The sequence below is a fragment of the Schistocerca gregaria genome, chromosome 3 (genome assembly GCF_023897955.1).
Source record: "Schistocerca gregaria isolate iqSchGreg1 chromosome 3, iqSchGreg1.2, whole genome shotgun sequence".
NCBI lineage: Eukaryota > Metazoa > Arthropoda > Insecta > Orthoptera > Acrididae > Schistocerca > Schistocerca gregaria.
The window spans coordinates 597,362,353-597,380,666 of record NC_064922.1 but is presented as its reverse complement, the minus strand read 5'-3'; the positions used below and the strand labels follow the sequence as shown (position 1 = coordinate 597,380,666).

General features: G+C 41.4%; 1 protein-coding gene across 1 annotated transcript in view; it reads left to right on the top strand.

The window, feature by feature from the left end:
* The window catches only part of LOC126355900 (attractin-like protein 1), a 278,201-nt gene that overhangs the window by 76,698 nt on the left and 183,189 nt on the right, over positions 1-18,314 (top strand). Inside the window, exons 7-10 of the mRNA XM_050006409.1 lie at positions 1,203-1,353; positions 1,527-1,658; positions 1,918-2,101; positions 14,512-14,811. Coding sequence (XP_049862366.1) covers positions 1,203-1,353; positions 1,527-1,658; positions 1,918-2,101; positions 14,512-14,811 — 767 coding nt within the window. The remainder of the gene's footprint in view (positions 1-1,202; positions 1,354-1,526; positions 1,659-1,917; positions 2,102-14,511; positions 14,812-18,314) is intronic.

Here is an 18,314-nt window from a genome sequence, read left to right as displayed (position 1 = left end):
CTTTCATTTATCATTCCAAAGTAAAGAGGGAACTGATCTTATAATAATTATTTTGGTTCTATATAATCAGAAACAGATATCTTAGTTGATGTTGTAATCAATCTGTGTATTGATTTAAATACTCCACATATTCAGATTCATCATATTTCAAATATACAAAAAACTTTAACAATTAGTAATAATAGTTATTAAAATCAGTTTATTACTCCAGTATCTAAAACATAGTTTGGTGTTTGCCACTGCTCATACTAATATAATACACTTCGTGTCATCAATGTGTAAGTTCACATTTTGAAGCATTTTATGGTATTGTTAGTTGTATTGCTGGAGGCCATTGATTAACAATCATGAGCCTTTGAACTGTTAACTTTTGGAATCAAATGTTGCACCTTCTATAACTGAACATGAACAGTAATTTTATCATATCCTCCTCCTATTGCATCTTTAATCTACACCCACATATACACATTCCACAAACCACTGGTAGGTGCATGACAGACGGTACCTTGTACCACTGCTAGTAATTCCCTTTCATGTTCCACTCGCAAATGGAACAAGGGGAAAGTGTGTGTCTGTATGCCTCCTAATAAGTCCTAATTTTCTGCAGTCAGTTGCAAGTGCTGGTTCTCAAAACCTTGCCTGTAATATTCCATGAAAACAATAGCATCTACCCTCCAAAGTTCCCACTGTAGTTCATGGAGCATTTCCATCATACTTACTCATTGCTTATACCTACCAGTAACAAATCTAGCAGCACATCTCTGAATTGCTTCAATGTTTTCCGTTAATGTGATCTGATAGGGATTCCAAAAAGCTGAGCAGTACTTGAGACTGGATCACATAAGTCTTCTATATGTGGTCACTTTTAGAGATGTGCTACACTTCCGCAGAATTTTCTGAATAAACCGAAGTTGACCTTTCACCTTTCCTACAACCAATCTTAGTTGCTCTTTCCACTCTGCAATTTACATCGCTGCCCTCTAGAACCAGAATCCATTGTCTTATAATGGTGCCACCTCACTTTAATTTCAAAAGCAGCACACGTTCCTCTTGAAAGCAAAAGATTTATTCCTGTCTAAACAGTTATTTTTGTCCAACATTTACTGATCGATGTGCTCCTGTAATGTAATGCAATCATTTTGTTGTACTACACTGGGTAATTATATCTTAGTTTTCAAAAATATACTCTTCTTCATTTTCAGGATAAAATTTATGTATATGGTGGTGTTGAAGAAAGTGGAACAATTTCTGCAGAACTTTGGGCATTTGATGTAAATGCCAAAACATGGGAAAACATAACAGTTCGTGCAGAGCACTGTAATGCTACTGCTCCAAATGGTTCTATGCTGTGTGGTATGTAGTCTTTAATAAAGCTGTTTCTATATTTAAATAGTTAAAAATATTAAAAAATGCAGCATAGCATTTCTAAATAATAAATCTACATTACTTTTCTTTAGTTTGGAATAAATTTTAAGCATAGAATATGTGCCCCCTTGCAGTGTTCTCTACTATTGAATGTATTTCAGGTCCTCTCAGGTCCGCAGGCCATACAGCTACCGTAGTGACAGGACGTGGTGGAAAGTCAGAGAGGATGATTGTTATTTTTGGTTACTCTCCTCATTACGGGTACCTGAACACTGTCCAAGAATACCATTTTGGTTAGCTTCTAATTTGTTTTCCACTAGTGCTTATAGTCCTGTGTAAAGGAGATATTTTTTCACATTTGGTGTTGATGTGTGCATATTATTTGATCATACTAACTCTAGCAATTCAAGGAAAATACAAGAAAACCGAATTGTCATAAAACATAAGTATTTGAACTTTCATGTCAGATGGGACATTTTCATGTGTTAGTGTGCATTCAGCTTTGTGTTACATTGTAGGATATTGAAATGAATATGTTGTTTTATTTTGCAGGAACACGGGAGTGGATTATTGTTCGGACTGTTGGCTATCCAGTAAATGGAGGCTATGGACACAGCAGTGCTCTAGATCCCCTTACTAATTACATATATGTGTATGGTGGTTTTGTGTCTGAAAGTTCAGCTCAATCAGTTCTGACCAACCGAATGTACTCGTACAATCCAAACACCCATAAATGGTAAATACCTCCTGCTACTCATGCTTTGCTAACCTTCTTCTTCTAGTTTCTCTCTTCTGTTGAAATTGATGAAGCTGTGGGCAGAGTGCTTTATGAACGGTATGTAAACTGAGATAGAGGAGAAAGTATTATCACATATACTTCTAAAATTGCAGTTTGAATATTATAAATCTAACAAATATTCCTCAAATGCTCTTTAATCAGAAATTTCGAATTCTGTGAAGAAGAATTGGTGGGACGGGGAGGAAAATGCCTTATTTATTATACTTATTAATGATTTAAAATAACATTTTTGACATATTCCTTTGACATTGTCTTGTTACTTATTCTCTCTTTCGTATCATAAAGAAAATGCTTAAAATGTTTAGAAAGCTATAGTATGGAAAAAAGCTTTGGTATTGAGAGATTACAGTATTACCCCTATTTGACAATGGTCTACATGCACCTTCAAAAACAACAACACAGTGAACACAAAGTGCTCAAGAAGGAACTAAGATTGTCTGGCAGCTGGGCAGTTGGCTTGCTGAAACATCAGTTACAAAGTTGTTTTAATTGAAGATTATAAGAGTATAGTGTGTGTGTGTGTGTGTGTGTGTGTGTGTGTGTGTGTGTGTGTGTGTGTGAGAGAGAGAGAGAGAGAGAGAGAGAGAGAGAGAGAGAGAGAGAGAGAGAGATGTGTGTAAAAACATCATCAGGCCATGAAATATCAATTGAACATGTATACATTATCTGATTAAAAGTATCCGGACATCTGTATCCAGACAACTATTAGCGGACATTAATACAGGTTGTGTCCACCCTTCGCCCTTATGACAGCTTGAACTGTGCTGGGGTCAGTTTCAATTAGGTGACTGAATGTCTGTCGGGAATGACGGCCCAGTCTTTCTCAAGAACCAAGACCAGAGGAGGTATTGATGTCGGGTGCTGAGTTCTATAGTGAAGTTGGCATTACAATTCATCCCAAAGATGTTCCATTAAATTGGGGTCGGGACTCTGAATAGGTCAGTCCACGTCAGAAATGTTGTTATCCACAAACCATTGTCTCACAGATGCTGCTTTATGATTGGGTTTATTGTAATGGTTCTACAATAAGTGTTGATCTCCAAACTGTTCTTCTTCTGTGTGCAGTACACAGTGGTGTAAAATGGGTTCATGTTGTTGTTGTTGTTGTTGTTGTGGTCTTCAGTACTGAGACTGGTTTGATGCAGCTCTCCATGCTACTCTATGACTGTGCAAGCTTTTTGATCTCCCAGTACTTACTGCAGCCTACATCCTTCTGCATCTTGGATGTCTCTGTAGGCCCCCTGGCTCAGCAGCTGTTGTGGCTGAGCACCTGAAGGATAATTTGGAAAATATTTCGAGTAGATTTCCCCACCATGTTATAGCTCTGGGTGGAGATTTTAATTTGCCGGATATAGACCGGGAGACTCAAACATTTATAACAGGTGGCAGGGACAAAGAATCCAGTGAATTTTTTTAAAGTGCTTGATCTGAAAACTACCTTGAGCAGTTAAACAGAGAACCGACTCTTGGCGATAACATATTAGACCTTCTGGTGACAAACAGACCCAAGCTATTTGAAACAGTTAACGCAGACCAGGGAGTCAGCGATCATAAAGTGGTTACTGCATCGATGATTTCAGCCATAAATAGAAGTATTGAAAAAGATATTAAGATATTTCTATTTAGCAAAAGTGACAAAAAGCAGATTACAGAGTACCTGATGGCTCAACACAAAAGTTTTGTCTCAAGTACAGATAGTGTTGAGGATCAGTGGACAAAGTTCAAAACCATTGTACAATATGCATTAGATGAGTATGTGCCAAACAAGATCATAAGAGATGGAAAAGAGCCACCGTGGTACAACAACAGAGTTAGGAAACTGCTGCAGAAGTGAAGGGAACTTCACAGCAATCATAAACATAGCTAAAGCCTTGCAGACAAACAAAAATTACGCGAAGAGAAATGTAGTGTGAGGAGGGCTGTATTCAATGAATTCGAAAGTAAAGTTCTATGTACTGACTTGGCAGAAAATCCCAAGAAATTTTGGTCTTATGTCAAAGCGGTAGGTGGATCAAAACAAAATGTCCAGACACTCTGTGACCAAAATGGTACTGAAACAGAGGATGACAGACTAAAGGCTGAAATACTAAATGTCTTTTTCCAAAGCTGTTTCACAGAGGAAGACTGCACTGTAGTTCCTTCTCTAGATTGTCGCACAGATGACAAAATGGTAGATATCGAAATAGACGACAGAGGGATAGAGAAACAATTAAAGTCGCTCGAAAGAGGAAAGACCGCTGGACCTGAGGGGATACCAGTTCGATTTTACACAGAGTACGTGAAGGAACTTGCCCCTTCTTGCAGCGGTGTACCGTAGGTCTCTAGAAGAGCGTAGCATTCCAAAGGATTGGAAAAGGGCACAGGTCATCCCCGTTTTCAAGAAGGGACGTCGAACAGATGTGCAGAACTATAGACCTATATCTCTAACGTCGATCAGTTGTAGAATTTTGGAACATGTATTATGTTCGAGTATAATGACTTTTCTGGAAACTGGAAATCTACTCTGTAGGAATCAGCATGGGTTTCGAAAAAGACGGTCGTGTGAAACCTAGCTCGCGCTATTCCTCCACAAGACTCAGTGGGCCATAGACACGGGTTCCCAGGTAGATGCCGTGTTTCTTGACTTCTGCAAGGCATTCGATACAGTTCCCCCCAGTCGTTTAATGAACAAAGTAAGAGCATGTGGACTATCAGACCAATTGTGTGATTGAATTGAAGAGTTCCTAGATAACAGAACGCAGCATGTCATTCTCAATAGAGAAAAGTCTTCTGAAGTAAGAGTGATTTCAGGTGTGCCGCAGGGGAGTGTCATAGGACCGTTGCTATTCAAAATATACATAAATGACCTTGTGGATGACATCAGAATTTCACCGAGGCTTTCTGCAGATGATGCTGTAGTGTATCGAGAGGTTGTAACAATGGAAAATTGTACTGAAATGCAGGAGGATCTGCAGCGAATTTACGCATGGTGCAGGGAATGGCAATTGAATCTCAATGTAGACAAGTGTAATGTGCTGCGAATACATAGAAAGATAGTTCGCTTATCATTTAGCTACAAAATAGCAGGTCAGCAACTGGAAGCAGTTAATTCCTTAAATTATCAGGGAGTACGCATTAGGAGTGATTTAAAATGGAATGATCATATAAATTTGATTGTCAGTAAAGCAGATGCCAGACTTAGTTTCATTGGAAGAATCCTAAGGAAATGCAATCCAAAAACAAATGAAGTAGGTTACAGTATGTGTGTTCGCCCACTGCTTGAGTACTGTTCAACAGTGTGGGATCCGTACCAGATAGGGTTGATAGAAGAGATAGAGAAGATCCAACGGAGAGCAGCGTGCTTCATTACAGGATCATTTAGTAATCGCGAAAGCGTAACGTAGATGATAGATAAGCTCCAGTGGAAGACTCTGCAGGAGAGACACTCAGTAGCTCGGTACGGGCTTTTGTTAAAGTTTTGAGAACACACCTTCACTGAAGAGCCAAGCAGTATATTGCTCCCTCCTACGTATATCTCGCGAAGAGACCATGAGGATAAAATCAGAGAGATAAGAGCCCACACAGAAGCATACCAACAATCATTCTTTCCACGAACAATACGAGACTTGAGTAGAAGGGAGAACCGATAAAGATACTTAGGGTACCCTCCGCCACACACCATCAGGTGGATTGCGGAGTATGGATGTAGATGTAGATCTGGTTAGTGTATTCATCTCTAGCTCTCCCTCTACGATTTTTACCATCCATGCTGCCCTCCAATACTAAATTGGTGATCCCTTGATGCCTCAGAACATGTCCTACCAACTGATCCCTTCTTCTAGTAAAGTTGTGCCACAAATTTCTCTTCTCCCCAGTTTTAGTCAACACCACCTCATTAGTTACGTGATCTATCCCTCTAATCCTTAGCATTCTTCTGTAGCACCACATTTCGAAAGCTTCTATTCTCTTCTTGTCTAAATTATTTATCGTCCACATTTCACTTCCATACATGGCTACACTCCATACAAATACTTTCAGAAACGACTTCCTGACACTTAAATTTATACTCGATGTTAACAAATTTTTCTTCTTAGGAAACGCTTTCCTTGCCATTCCCAGTCTACATTTTATATCCTCTCTATTTCGACCATCATCAGTTATTTTGCTCCCCAAATAGCAAAACTCCTTTACTACTTTATTCCCTCAGCATCACGCAACTTAAGTTGATTACATCCCATTATCCTCATTTTGCTTTTGTTGATGTTCATCTTATACCCTCCTTTCAAGACACTGTCCATTCCGTTCAACTGCTCTTCCAAGTCCTTTGCTGTCTCTGACAGAATTACAATGTCATCGGTGAACCTCAAAGTTTTTATTTCTTCTCCGTGGGTTTTAATACCTACTCTGAACTTTTCTTTTGTTTCCTTCATTGTTTGCTCAATATACAGATATCGCGGATAGGCTACAACCCTGTCTCACTCCCTTCCCAACCACTGCTTCCCTTTCATACCCCTTAACTCTTACAACTGCCATCTGCTTCCTGTACAAATTGTAAATAACCTTGGCTCCCTGTATTTTACCCCTGCCACCGTCAGAATTTGAAAGAGAGTATTCCAATCAACGTTGTCAAAAGCTTTCTCTAAGTCTACAAATGCTAGAAATGTAGGTTTGCCTTTCCTTAATCTATTTTCTAAGATAAGTCGTAGGATCAGTATTGCCTCACAAGTTCCAACATTTCTACGGAATCCAAACTGATCTTCCCCAAGGTCGGCTTCTACCAGTTTTCCATTCGTCTGTAAAGAATTCTTGTTAGTATTTTGCAGCTGTGGGTTATTAAACTGATAGTTCAGTAACTTTCACATCTGTCAACACTTGCTTTCTTTGGGATTGGAATTATTATAGTCTTCTTGAAGTTTGAGGGTATTTCACCTGTCTCATACATTTTACTAACCAGATGGTAGAGTTTTGTCAGGACTGGCTCTCCCAAGGCTGTTAGTAGTTCTAATGGAATGTTGTCTACTCCGGAGGCCTCGTTTCGACTCAGGTCTTTCAGTGCTCTGTCAAACTCTTCACACAGTACCATGTCTCCCATTTCATCTTCATCTACGTCCTCTTCCATTTCCATAATATTGTCCTCAAGTACATCACCTTGTATAGACCCTCTATATACTCCTTCCAGCTTTCTGCTCTCCCTTCTTTGCTTAGAACTGCGTTTCCATCAAAGCTTTTGATATTCATGCAAGTGGTTCTCCTTTCTCCAAAGATCTCTTTAATTTTCCTGTAGGCAGTATCTATCTTACCTCTTGTGAGATATGCGTCTACATCCTGAAATTTGTCCTCTAGCCATCCCTGCTTAGCAATTTTGCACTTCCTGTCGATATCATTTTTGAGACATTTGTATTCCTTTTTGCCTGCTTCATTTACTGCATTTTTATATTTTCTCCTTTCATCAATTAAACTCAATATTTCTTCTGTTACCCAAGGGTTTCTACTAGCCCTCATCTTTTTACGTATTCGATCCTCTGCTGCCTTCACTATTTCTTCCCTCAAAGCTACCCATTCTTCTTCTACGGTATTTCTTTCCCCCCTTCTTGTCAATTGTTCCCTTATGCTCTCCTTGAAACTCTGTACAATCTCTGGTTCTTTCAGTTTATCCAGGTCCCATCTCCTTAAATGCCCACCTTTTTGCAGTTTCTTCAATTTTAATCTACAGTTCATAAACAATAGATTGTGATCAGAGTCTATATCTGACCCTGGAAATGTCTTTCAATTTAAAACCTGGTTCTTAAATCTCTGTCTTACCATTATATAATCTATCTGATACCTTTTAGTATCTTCAGGGTTCTTCCATGTATACAACCTTCTTTCATGATTCTGGAACCAAGTGTCAGCTATGATTAAGTTATGCTCTGTGCAAAATTCTCCCGGGTGGCTTACTCTTTCATTTCTTAGCCCCAATCCATATTCACCTACTATGTTTCCTTCTCTCCCTTTTCCTACTGTTGAATTCCAGTCACTCATGACTACTAAATTTTCGTCTCCCTTCACTACCTGAATAATTTATTTTACCTCCTCATACATTTCATCAATTTCCTCACCATCTGCAGAGCTAGTTGGCATATGAACTTGTACTACTGTAGTAGGCGTGGGCTTCGTGTCTATCTTGGCCACAATAATGCATTCACTATGCTGTTTGTAGTAGCTTACCCTCACTCCTATTTTTTTATTCATTATTAAACCTACTCCAGCATTATCCCTATTTGCTTTTGTATTTATAACCCTGTATTCACCTGACCAAAAGTCTTGTTCTGCCTGCCACTGAACTTCACTAATTCCCATTATATCTAACTTTAACCTATCCATTACCTTTTTAAAATTTTCTAACCTACCTGCCCGGTTAAGGGATCTGACATTCTACACTCTGATCCTTAGAACGCCAGTTTTCTTTCTCCTGATAACGACATCCTCTTGAGTAGTCCCTGCCTGGAGAACCGAATGGGGGACTATTTTACCTCCAGAGGACTTGATTATTATTTAACCATACAGTAAAGCTGCAAGCCCTCGGGAAAAATTACGGCTGTATTTTCCCCTTGCTTTCAGCCGTTCGCTTTACCAGAACAGCAAGGCCATTTTGGTTAGTGTTACAAGGCCAGATCAATCAATCATCCAGACTGTTGCCCTACAACTACTGAAAAGGCTGCTGCCCCTCTTCAGGAACTACATGCTTGTCTAGCCTCTCAACAGATACCCATCCGTTGTGGTTGCACCTACGGTACGGCTGCCTGTATCTTTGAGGCACGCAAGCCTCCCCACCAATGGGAAGGTCCACGGTTCATGGAGGGGAAATGGGTTCATATCTGTTTGCATTTCGCATTTTATGAAGCACTATAAGGGCCACATTAACCACAAAAGACACCCTCATTCCTTAACATAGCTTCCTCTGTAGATCACTGTTGGCACTACGCATAATGACATGTAAACTTCACCAGGCATTCACCAACCCCAAATCCTTCCTTCAGATTGCCACAGGGTATAGCGTAATTCATCATTCGAAATTGCTTGTATCCAATCATCAGCAATCCATTGGCTTCACTCTTTACCTCAAGCATCACTTAACATTGACTACAGAAATGTCTGGCATATTAGGAGCTGGTTGACTATTCTTTTTAACTCTCTGTGGACAGTTGTCATGCTCTTTGGATCGCTGGTATCACTATGGGACTAATGAGTGATTCATTACACTGTCTTCATGTGATTTTTTGCAACCACCCTCCACAGTGCATGACAGTTCCTGTCTGTTAATACATGAGGTCTGCATACTCTTGATTTGGCTGCATTTGTTCCTTTGTGTTTCCATTTCACAGTCACATCTCCAGTAATTCACGTGGACAGTTTTAGATGGGCTGAAATGTCTCTGATAGATTTGTTACTCAGGTGACATCCAATGACTAGCCATGTTCAAAGCCACTGAAGTTTCCTTACCGATCCATTCTGCTGTTACTACTTGTCTCCTGATAATACACTATTCCCCGCCTCTTTATGTTTGTGACATCTACTGTTCAGCTCCACATTACATAGTGGTCCCTAGACACATTTGATCAGGTAATGAAAATATAACTCGTCAGGTTTTGATAATGGACATTCTGTCTCAGGTTTAAAAGATATGTGAGTAAATCTGCATCTAACTTTCTGTTTTTAAAATGTCAGATGTTACCAACATTAATGGTCGAGCATAAGTGTGTGTTGTTGTTGTTGTTGTTGTTGTTGTTGTCTTCAGTCCCGAGACTGGTTTGACGCAGCTCTCCATGCTACTCTATCCTGTGCAAGCTTCATCATCTCCCAGTACCTACTGCAATCTACATCCTTCTGAATCTGCTTAGTGTATTCATCTCTTGGTCTCCCTCTACGATTTTTACCCTCCACACTGCCCTCCAGTACTAAATTGGTGATCCCTTGATGCCTCAGAACATGTCCTACCAAACGATCCCTTCTTCTGGTCAAGTTGTGCCACAAACTTCTTTTCTCCCCAATCCTATTCAATACTTCCTCATTAGTTATGTGATCTACCCATCTAATCTTCAGCATTCTTCTGTAGCACCACATTTCGAAAGCTTCTATTCTCTTCTTGTCCAAACTATTTATTGTCCATGTTTCACTTCCATACATGGCTACACTCCATACAAATACTTTCAGAAATGACTTCCTGACACTTAAATCTATACTCGATGTTAACAAATTTCTCTTCTTCAGAAACGCTTGCCTTGCCATTGCCAATCTACATTTTATATCCTCTCTACTTCGACCATATGCCACTAAATAGCTTACTTTGAAAAGCCAACACCTACTCAAGCACTTTTGTATTACCAAAAGACAGGAGAAATTGTTAGAGTGGGTTAATGTAAGAACATTTAATGGGGAACACAATGGTGTTGTTGATTAAATTTTATTTAAGACATTCCAAATACAAGGTAACGAATGACACAGGTGACATTTGCATCTTACTAAAGACTTTTATATCTTGCTCATTGCGTGTGCGCGTGTGTGTGTGATATGGGATATACGGACTCTGGGCAGTGATCTCCATGCCAGGGGCTCTTGTGTAGGCAGTGTGGCACCTATTTGGAGTTGGCTGGAAAGTGTGGGTGGCACCTTGGCAGACCAATATCAATGAAGAGAATTAAGTTGGACCACATTGGCAGCCAAATGGCCCCAGCTTCTCACCAGAGTGATTGACTTACTTACTTTTAATTCAGAAGGATACAACCACATGTGTTTCCCTCATTAGATATGAATAAAGGTGAAAACCAATGTATCAAACAATGAAAATAAGTGCCAGGGTTACTGGTATGTACCAAGACTGAAAATGAATCCTTTACAAATACCAAACCATTATTTTTTTCATAGGAAATAAATTAGAAGTATGACGACATCACCTTGATAAACAAAATGCATTATGTATCCGTACTGATTAAAACAGCATCCCTGGCTCAGTCATGGGCAATTTTAAGCTGCAACAACTTGGCGACAACCCTGTAACAATTATCCCTCACTGGAACCTAAACATAATCGGCAGTCTAATTTCCTTAGGGACCTCACTAATAAGGAACAACATGGTGCCCATTTTATCAATTGCTTACAACAAGGGTTTAAAGCTTTATTTAAAACTTTTGAGGGTGACTTACTACCAGACAAAGTTCAGATTAAGGTCTACCAAAAACCTTACATACCACCCACCATGGACAAGCTCACATATCAAGAGGCCAGGAAAAAGTATGAGCATCATAATCCCAGACTGATGACACAATCTTATGCTGCAGCTGCAACGTCATTGCCATCTCTGTCAATGGTGCCTTCCTCTGTTGCACCTCTTACAGTGGGCACTCTGTGGCTGCCTGCAGATACCTGCCGTCTCCCTCCCCCCTCCCCTTCTGCCTCTGCCTCCCCCCCTTCCCCCAGGCTGGTGGAGGCTCTTCTGATGCTCAAACTGCACCCACTTTGGGAGCATTAGCTCCCCACCTACCGGCTACCGGGTACGCCAGCCCTATTCTCCAGCCGGAGGCCCCTCATCCTCTGGTTTTTCTAGCTTGGAGGAAGTTCCTTGGGACTCTTCCTTCCATGAATCCTGCTGCTCCACAGCCAGACGCCAGCTGGTAGCAGAAGGAACCACTGGCTGCTGCCCATGATTTCTCGTTTTTCCTCTGTCCCTGAAAATATTTCAGGGAAACCTTCTTCGTCCTTGTCTTCTAAGGGGGAGGAGAACAAAAAGAAGCACTCTAAGGCAAAGGAAACTGTGGTGGCCCTCATGCCTTTGGACTCTGCATGTATTCCTTCTGTGCCCAAGGTGGAGATCCTGGTGGACCCTGAGGCACCAGATCTCCCAAGCAGATGTGCCTCAGAACCTATGTCAGTGGAGCCCCTGACAATTTCAACCGGTCACAGTATATGACCCTGCCCTCAGTTATAATCCCCTCCCCCCGCCCCGCCCCAGTCACTTCATGCCTCCACAGTAGTCAGACAGTCTTCTCCCCCAGTAGAACTGTTATGGACTTTTACACTAAATGGCTGAGTTGCGGCAGCTTTTAAGTACTTATCCTGCATTCTGGGTTGTCATCCACGTAACTTAGTTCCACCAACTTGGACCCCAGCCCTTTGTGGTTACCACAGTTACTTTGAGAATTGTATCGACTATGAGATGTTATTTGTACATATATGCTGGGCTCTGTATACAGTGACCGTATGTCTCTTGCTACACCTTTGGAGGCTGTGGCTGTCTGGATAACGGCACATCAGGATTTTACCATCTGTAATGTTTATCTCCCTCCCAATGATGGTGTGCCCAAGGAAGTACTGTCTGTATTACTGTCTCAGCTCCCTCCACTTTTCCTAGCCTTGGATGACTTCACTGTCCATAATCTTTTGTGAGGTGGTACAATGATCACTGGCCATGGTAAAGACATTGAATCTGTACTGGCATGGTTTGATCTTTGCTTCTTGAACTCTGGTGCCAACCACACATATCAGTGTGGCACTCAGAACTTATTCAACCATTGATCTCTCCTTTTGCAGCCCTGGTCTTCTAGCATCTACCCACTGTACGGTCCACAATGACCTGTATGGTAGTGACCACTTCCTGATCTCCCTATCCCTCCCTCAGTGTGCTCCCCTGGACACCCTCCAAAATGGGTTCTCCATAATGCTAACTGGGATGGGTTCACCTGTGCTGTCGTCTCCCCACAGCATGGTAGTATTGATGCGGCTGTTCGACACACAATGGCAGCCATTCTTTTAGGAGCCAACCAAGCCACCACCTCCTCCTTGGGATCTCGCTGGCAGAAGACGGCACTCTGGTAGACCTCAGAGATTGCTGCGGCCATTAGAGTTCATCAGCAGCCTCTACAACGCTGTAAGCGGCACACTTCAGAGGAACCCCTCATTGCCTTTAAACGGCTCTGTGCCTGTGTTCACTACCTGGGAACAGTGTGTTTCCACCATTGGATCATGTACCTCTCCATTACAGGTATGGGCAAAGATCAGACACCTTTAAAACTTCCAATCCCCTGCATGTGTACCAAGTATTTCCTTAGATGGTGTCATGCATACTGATCCAGACACTGTTGCTGAACATTATGCTGACACATCTGCGTCTGGTGTATCTGAGGACTACCAGCCCACCTTTGCCATTCAGTGAATGGTAACTCTTCAGTGCTTTAGCCCATTGCCCTGATATGGCCTCAGGGCCAGACTGCACCCACAACCAAATGCTGAAACCTCTCAGTGGATTGTCAGAAAAACATCCTTGCCCTCTTTAGTTGGATCGGGAACAAGGGTGAATTTCCATCTCAGTGGCAAGAAAGCGAGATAGTTCTGTTACTGAAACCAGGTAACAATCTCCTAGAGAAGGAGCGTTTTCATCCAACCACCTTACCGATGTTCGCTGTAAGTTGTTTGAAAGCATGATGAGCAAGTGGCTGTGTTGGCTCCTTGAGTCTCGGGGCCTTTTGGCTGCATCTCAGGGCAGTTTTTGCAAAGGCTGCTCCACTGCTGACAATTTGGTTCACCTCGATTCCACCATCTGAGTGGCCTTCGCGTGTTGTCAGCCCTCATTGCTGTCTTTTTCAAGCTACAGAAAACTTATGACTCAACATAGCCTCACCACATCCCTACTACGGTACATAAGTGGTGTCTCCAGGGTCCACTTTTGATTTTTGTCAAGAACCTCCAGTTGCACTGTATGTTCCAGGTTCAAATGAGTGCTTTGCTCCCTTGCCCCCATAGCCAAGAGAATGGGGTCTCGTAGGACTCTGTACTGAACTTCCCCCTCTTTCTTGTTGCTATCAATCATCTAGTGGCAGCTGTGGCGCCTTTGGTATCACTCTTCTTATATGTCGACAATCTTTGCTTTTTTTATTGCTGATCTAGTATGGGTGTTACTAAGTATCACATACAGGATGTCATATGAAAGGCACAGTCATGGCTGTTAGTTTTCAGCCCTCAAGACTCATGTCCTGAACTTCTGTTGCCATCCTACTGCCCAACCACACATAGATTTACCTAGATGATCAGTTACTTCTTGTAGTTGAGCACACCACTTTTTGGGACTGGTCTTTGTTTCCTGGCTGCTGTGGCTTCCCCTTTTGCCAGCTTACACCAAAGTGTTGGCAACACCTCAACACACATCACTGCCTCTGTAACACTAGTTGGTGTGCAAGTACCCTTTTGCAGCCCTATGAATCCCTGATTCTATGCAGTATGATTAGTTATTTTAATGTAAACATTTATCCTCTACTATATTTAATAATTTGTCTGTGTGAAATTAATCATTCAGGTTTGTGGTTCAGTATATAAGAACTTTTTCTGTTGTTGCACAGGTTACGACTGGCAGATGCTCCGTCAGCTCGGTTCCTGCACACAGCAACTTTCGTTTCTTCAGGCCTTATGTTGGTGTTTGGCGGAAATACTCACAACGATACAGCTCATAGTCATGGCGCTCGTTGTTATTCTGCTGACCTGCTTGTTTATGATGTTCTGTGTAACCATTGGGATATCTCGAATGCACCTCACCTTCTGCGTGCAGATCTTGCAAGATTTGGGCATTCTGCTGTCACATTTGAGGGTGCACTCTATTTGTATGGTGGTTTTGATGGACAGATGCTCTCTGATATGATGAGGTTTGTTCCAGTTCTTATTTTTATGTAGTATTTGCATTTGCTGATCAAAATATAGAGAGAAATAAAGGCAAAGTGAATAAACTGCTGATTGAGTATGCACTTCTAACTAACTCTATGATTTGCTGTGGAAAAATTGTAAGAACAGAAGGAAATTTCTCAAAATATTACATCTGCAGTGTTGTAAACTAAACCACTCATAAGATTTGTGCAAAAGATTTAATACACACTTCCTGTCGATATTTGCCAAGTTGATTAAAAATCTTATTGGCATAAGCAAGTACCCCAGAGCTATTCATGATGCTGCTCTGTCAATTATTTTATTATTTGCAATGTTAGGAAATGAAAGATAGAGACTGAATCATTTATTTAATAACTTAGTAAAGACTCATATGAATATGATTATGGAATATCAAGTTAATCAGTGTTCCTCATCATTGGTGAGAAATTGTCATATGTCAATATGCCTTTCACGTGCACCCAATTTTCAGATAAATGAGATACTCATTACTGAAACCACTGTATAAAAAGAAGAAAGCTACAGTCTAAACAGTTACAGCCATTGTTTTTGAGAAAACCAAGTGGAAAATAGTAGTTCAACACCTTTGTACATGTAATTTTTATCATGCTTGCAGTTTGGATTCAGGATAAGACTGTGAACAGAAAATTCAAATTATTCTTTTGGAGGACTAGGTGTAAATCTAAAGACAATAGATCATTTAACAAAAATGTGCAGTTGTATGGACCATGCTATATTCTTGAACATGTTCCACAGCAGGTGTTGCCATCACTGAGCCAATTGGTACACTGTGAAAGTAGCTGCAACTGCATTAGCAATTCATATGTATAGCACGATTGCTGTGGTGATTGATTTGTCAGTGACATGCTGGATGCAATATCTTTGTCTGTTTGTGTAGTGGAATTCATTTTATATTTTTATCAAAACTAATAGATTTTTTGCAGAAATGAGTAACTCAGACAAGAACAAAGTTATTCTCATATTAACACTATGAATTGGCAATTACGAAGGAAAAGAGGATGTTGAGTGCATGCCATCAAAGCAAAGAGAGAAAGCTTCAGGGAATACCATTGTCTGCGTATTGAAGTATAGTCCCATTAAAATTGGTTTTTCTGGTATTTTCATGTGTCATGAGAATGTTTTGAGGATGAGAGATTGTTATGGTATCTATAGTTCCTACTCAGATGTGAACTTCTATTTTATTGTACAGTATTCTATTATTCAGTGATCATCCTGTGAAATTTGTAAATAAATAATAGTTGCTAGTTTTTATTTTCAAGTCTTTTAAAAACTACAGGTATTTTATACTATATCTTGGTGATGCACGCCATAGTAAATGGTGATTCCCAGTTTGAAATAAGTAATGCTTTATTCACAGCACAAATCCACAAATAATATAGTTACAGTAACGGCTGGAAGATCATTTATGATCACTTGAGAGTAATGGAAACAAAATTCATTGGTGTGCTACAACTTCAGAGGGAAGCCTCATCCTGACTGGCTTGTTGAGCACCATCTGTGGGGTCTGGAGTGTCTGGAATAACATGAGCAGTAGAGAGTGGAGTTTCCGGCCGGGCTGGTCTCAGCGAGTTCTAATTGATGATCTATGAGTATAGCCAGTTCCTGGCTTGCAACTGATCGAGAAACTGACTGCCCTGCTGGGGTCTGTACTTGGCCTTAAACATCCACTGGAATGGAACTTCGCCTGGCAACATGGGAGGCCCCAAGGAGTGGGGAGCTTGAGGTGGCTGCTACACAAGGCTACAAATTCAGGGTCTGAGGTTGTGAAGCAGGTGGTGCCCAGGGGGTAGCTGACCCAAGCAGCACTGAGAAGAAAGAATGGAGGAGAATTAGCAGGCGTGTAGGCAGCAACAAAGTGTGAGTGGCATAGCAGCTTATGTCGACAGGCCTGGTGACACGATGTTGCCACAGAACTAAATCCGAAACAACATAAGAAAATAATACCAGGAAAAGAAGCTTAGTGTTTGCTAGGAGAATGGCAGCTGACTTGTTGGGGGCGGAGAAGGAGTGAGCTGACCACAGGCAGGGATCAGCGACGGCAGAACCGATTACTACCGGGCTAACTGCAACAGGACCAGCATTGACAGTTGGGCCAGCCACAACAGGGTAGGCATCTACAGGCAGTCTGTCCACAAGAGGGCAAACGAAGACAGAAGTGATGAGAAGGTGAGTATCATAGTCGACAGGGTGTGCAACAACAGGAGGGCTGGCTGTGACAGGGATTGTGATGACAGGAGGGATTATGTGAGGACTGGCATCAGAAGATGACAGAGACAAGGGTTGGACCAGGAGCAAAGGGACTTCTGTCATAGAACTCTGTCAACAAGAGACCAAGTGCTGCAAGGCATGACAACATAGCAGACAATGAGTCTAAGGTGGACCAGCTTGCCACGCAGAAAATTTTTAGATGCCGATTCCAGACACTGTTTGTGGGGAAGACCTCCCGTCACTGACCATAAGATCAGTACAGATTCACGTGGCTGTAAACAACACTCACTACAAAAATGCTCATCTAATCATTCCACTAATAAGTGGACAACACAAATGAAAGAGAGCTGTAGCTACATTTGCAATAAAGTGAGCACTGCACTGTGTACCTTGTTTGCTGTATGCGAGAAAGTGCATCTCCAGTTGTTGACAGTATGTGGTCCAGTCTTCTTTCTGGCCATCAAACACAGGAAAAGTGAGCTCAGGTGCATGAGCTGCTTGCTGAGACTGAGCTTTCACAGCCAAAACTTGGTTTAGCTGAGATACATCCTGCAGCAGTTCCTGAATTTCCTGCTCCTGTAATTGAAGGATAGTTGTGCCGGTAGCACCAACATGATAATTTAATGGGACACTCAAACCTTATGTGAAAGTGCACTGCTAGACCTGGAACTTGAACTGTAACAGAATTACAAATAAGTTACAAAATTATTTAATTGTGTAGATAATAAATCTACTCACCAAGAGGTGACAGAACCCAAACATAAAAGATGGTGGTAATTGGCAAGCTTTTGGAACCAGTGGCTCCTTCAGGCAGAAGGGTTGAAGAGGAAGGGTGAGGCTTGAAGGGAAAGGACTAGAGAGGTCTAGGAAAGAGAGAGATTTCAGGAAAGTCACCCAGAACCGTGGGTCGGGGGAGACTTTCTGTACAGGATGAGAGAGAAAGACTGACTGTTGGGGGACTGCATCGGACGAGATTTGAAGGTAATGTGCAGACAGAGATTATGTTCAAACATCATGCATGAGTTAATAATAGTGAAAAGGTAAGTGCACTGTACATAACAGAGGTGGGAGGGGGGCAGTGATAAGTAGATGGGAAAGACAGTGAAAGATGTAGTTACAGTGAAGAAATGCTGAGACAGAAGGAATTAATGTAAATTAAGGCCAGGTGGGTGGTGAGAACCAAGGACATGTTCCCACCTGCAGTTCTGAGAAACTGGTGTCCAAGAGAAGAAACCAGATGGCACGTGTGGTGAAACAG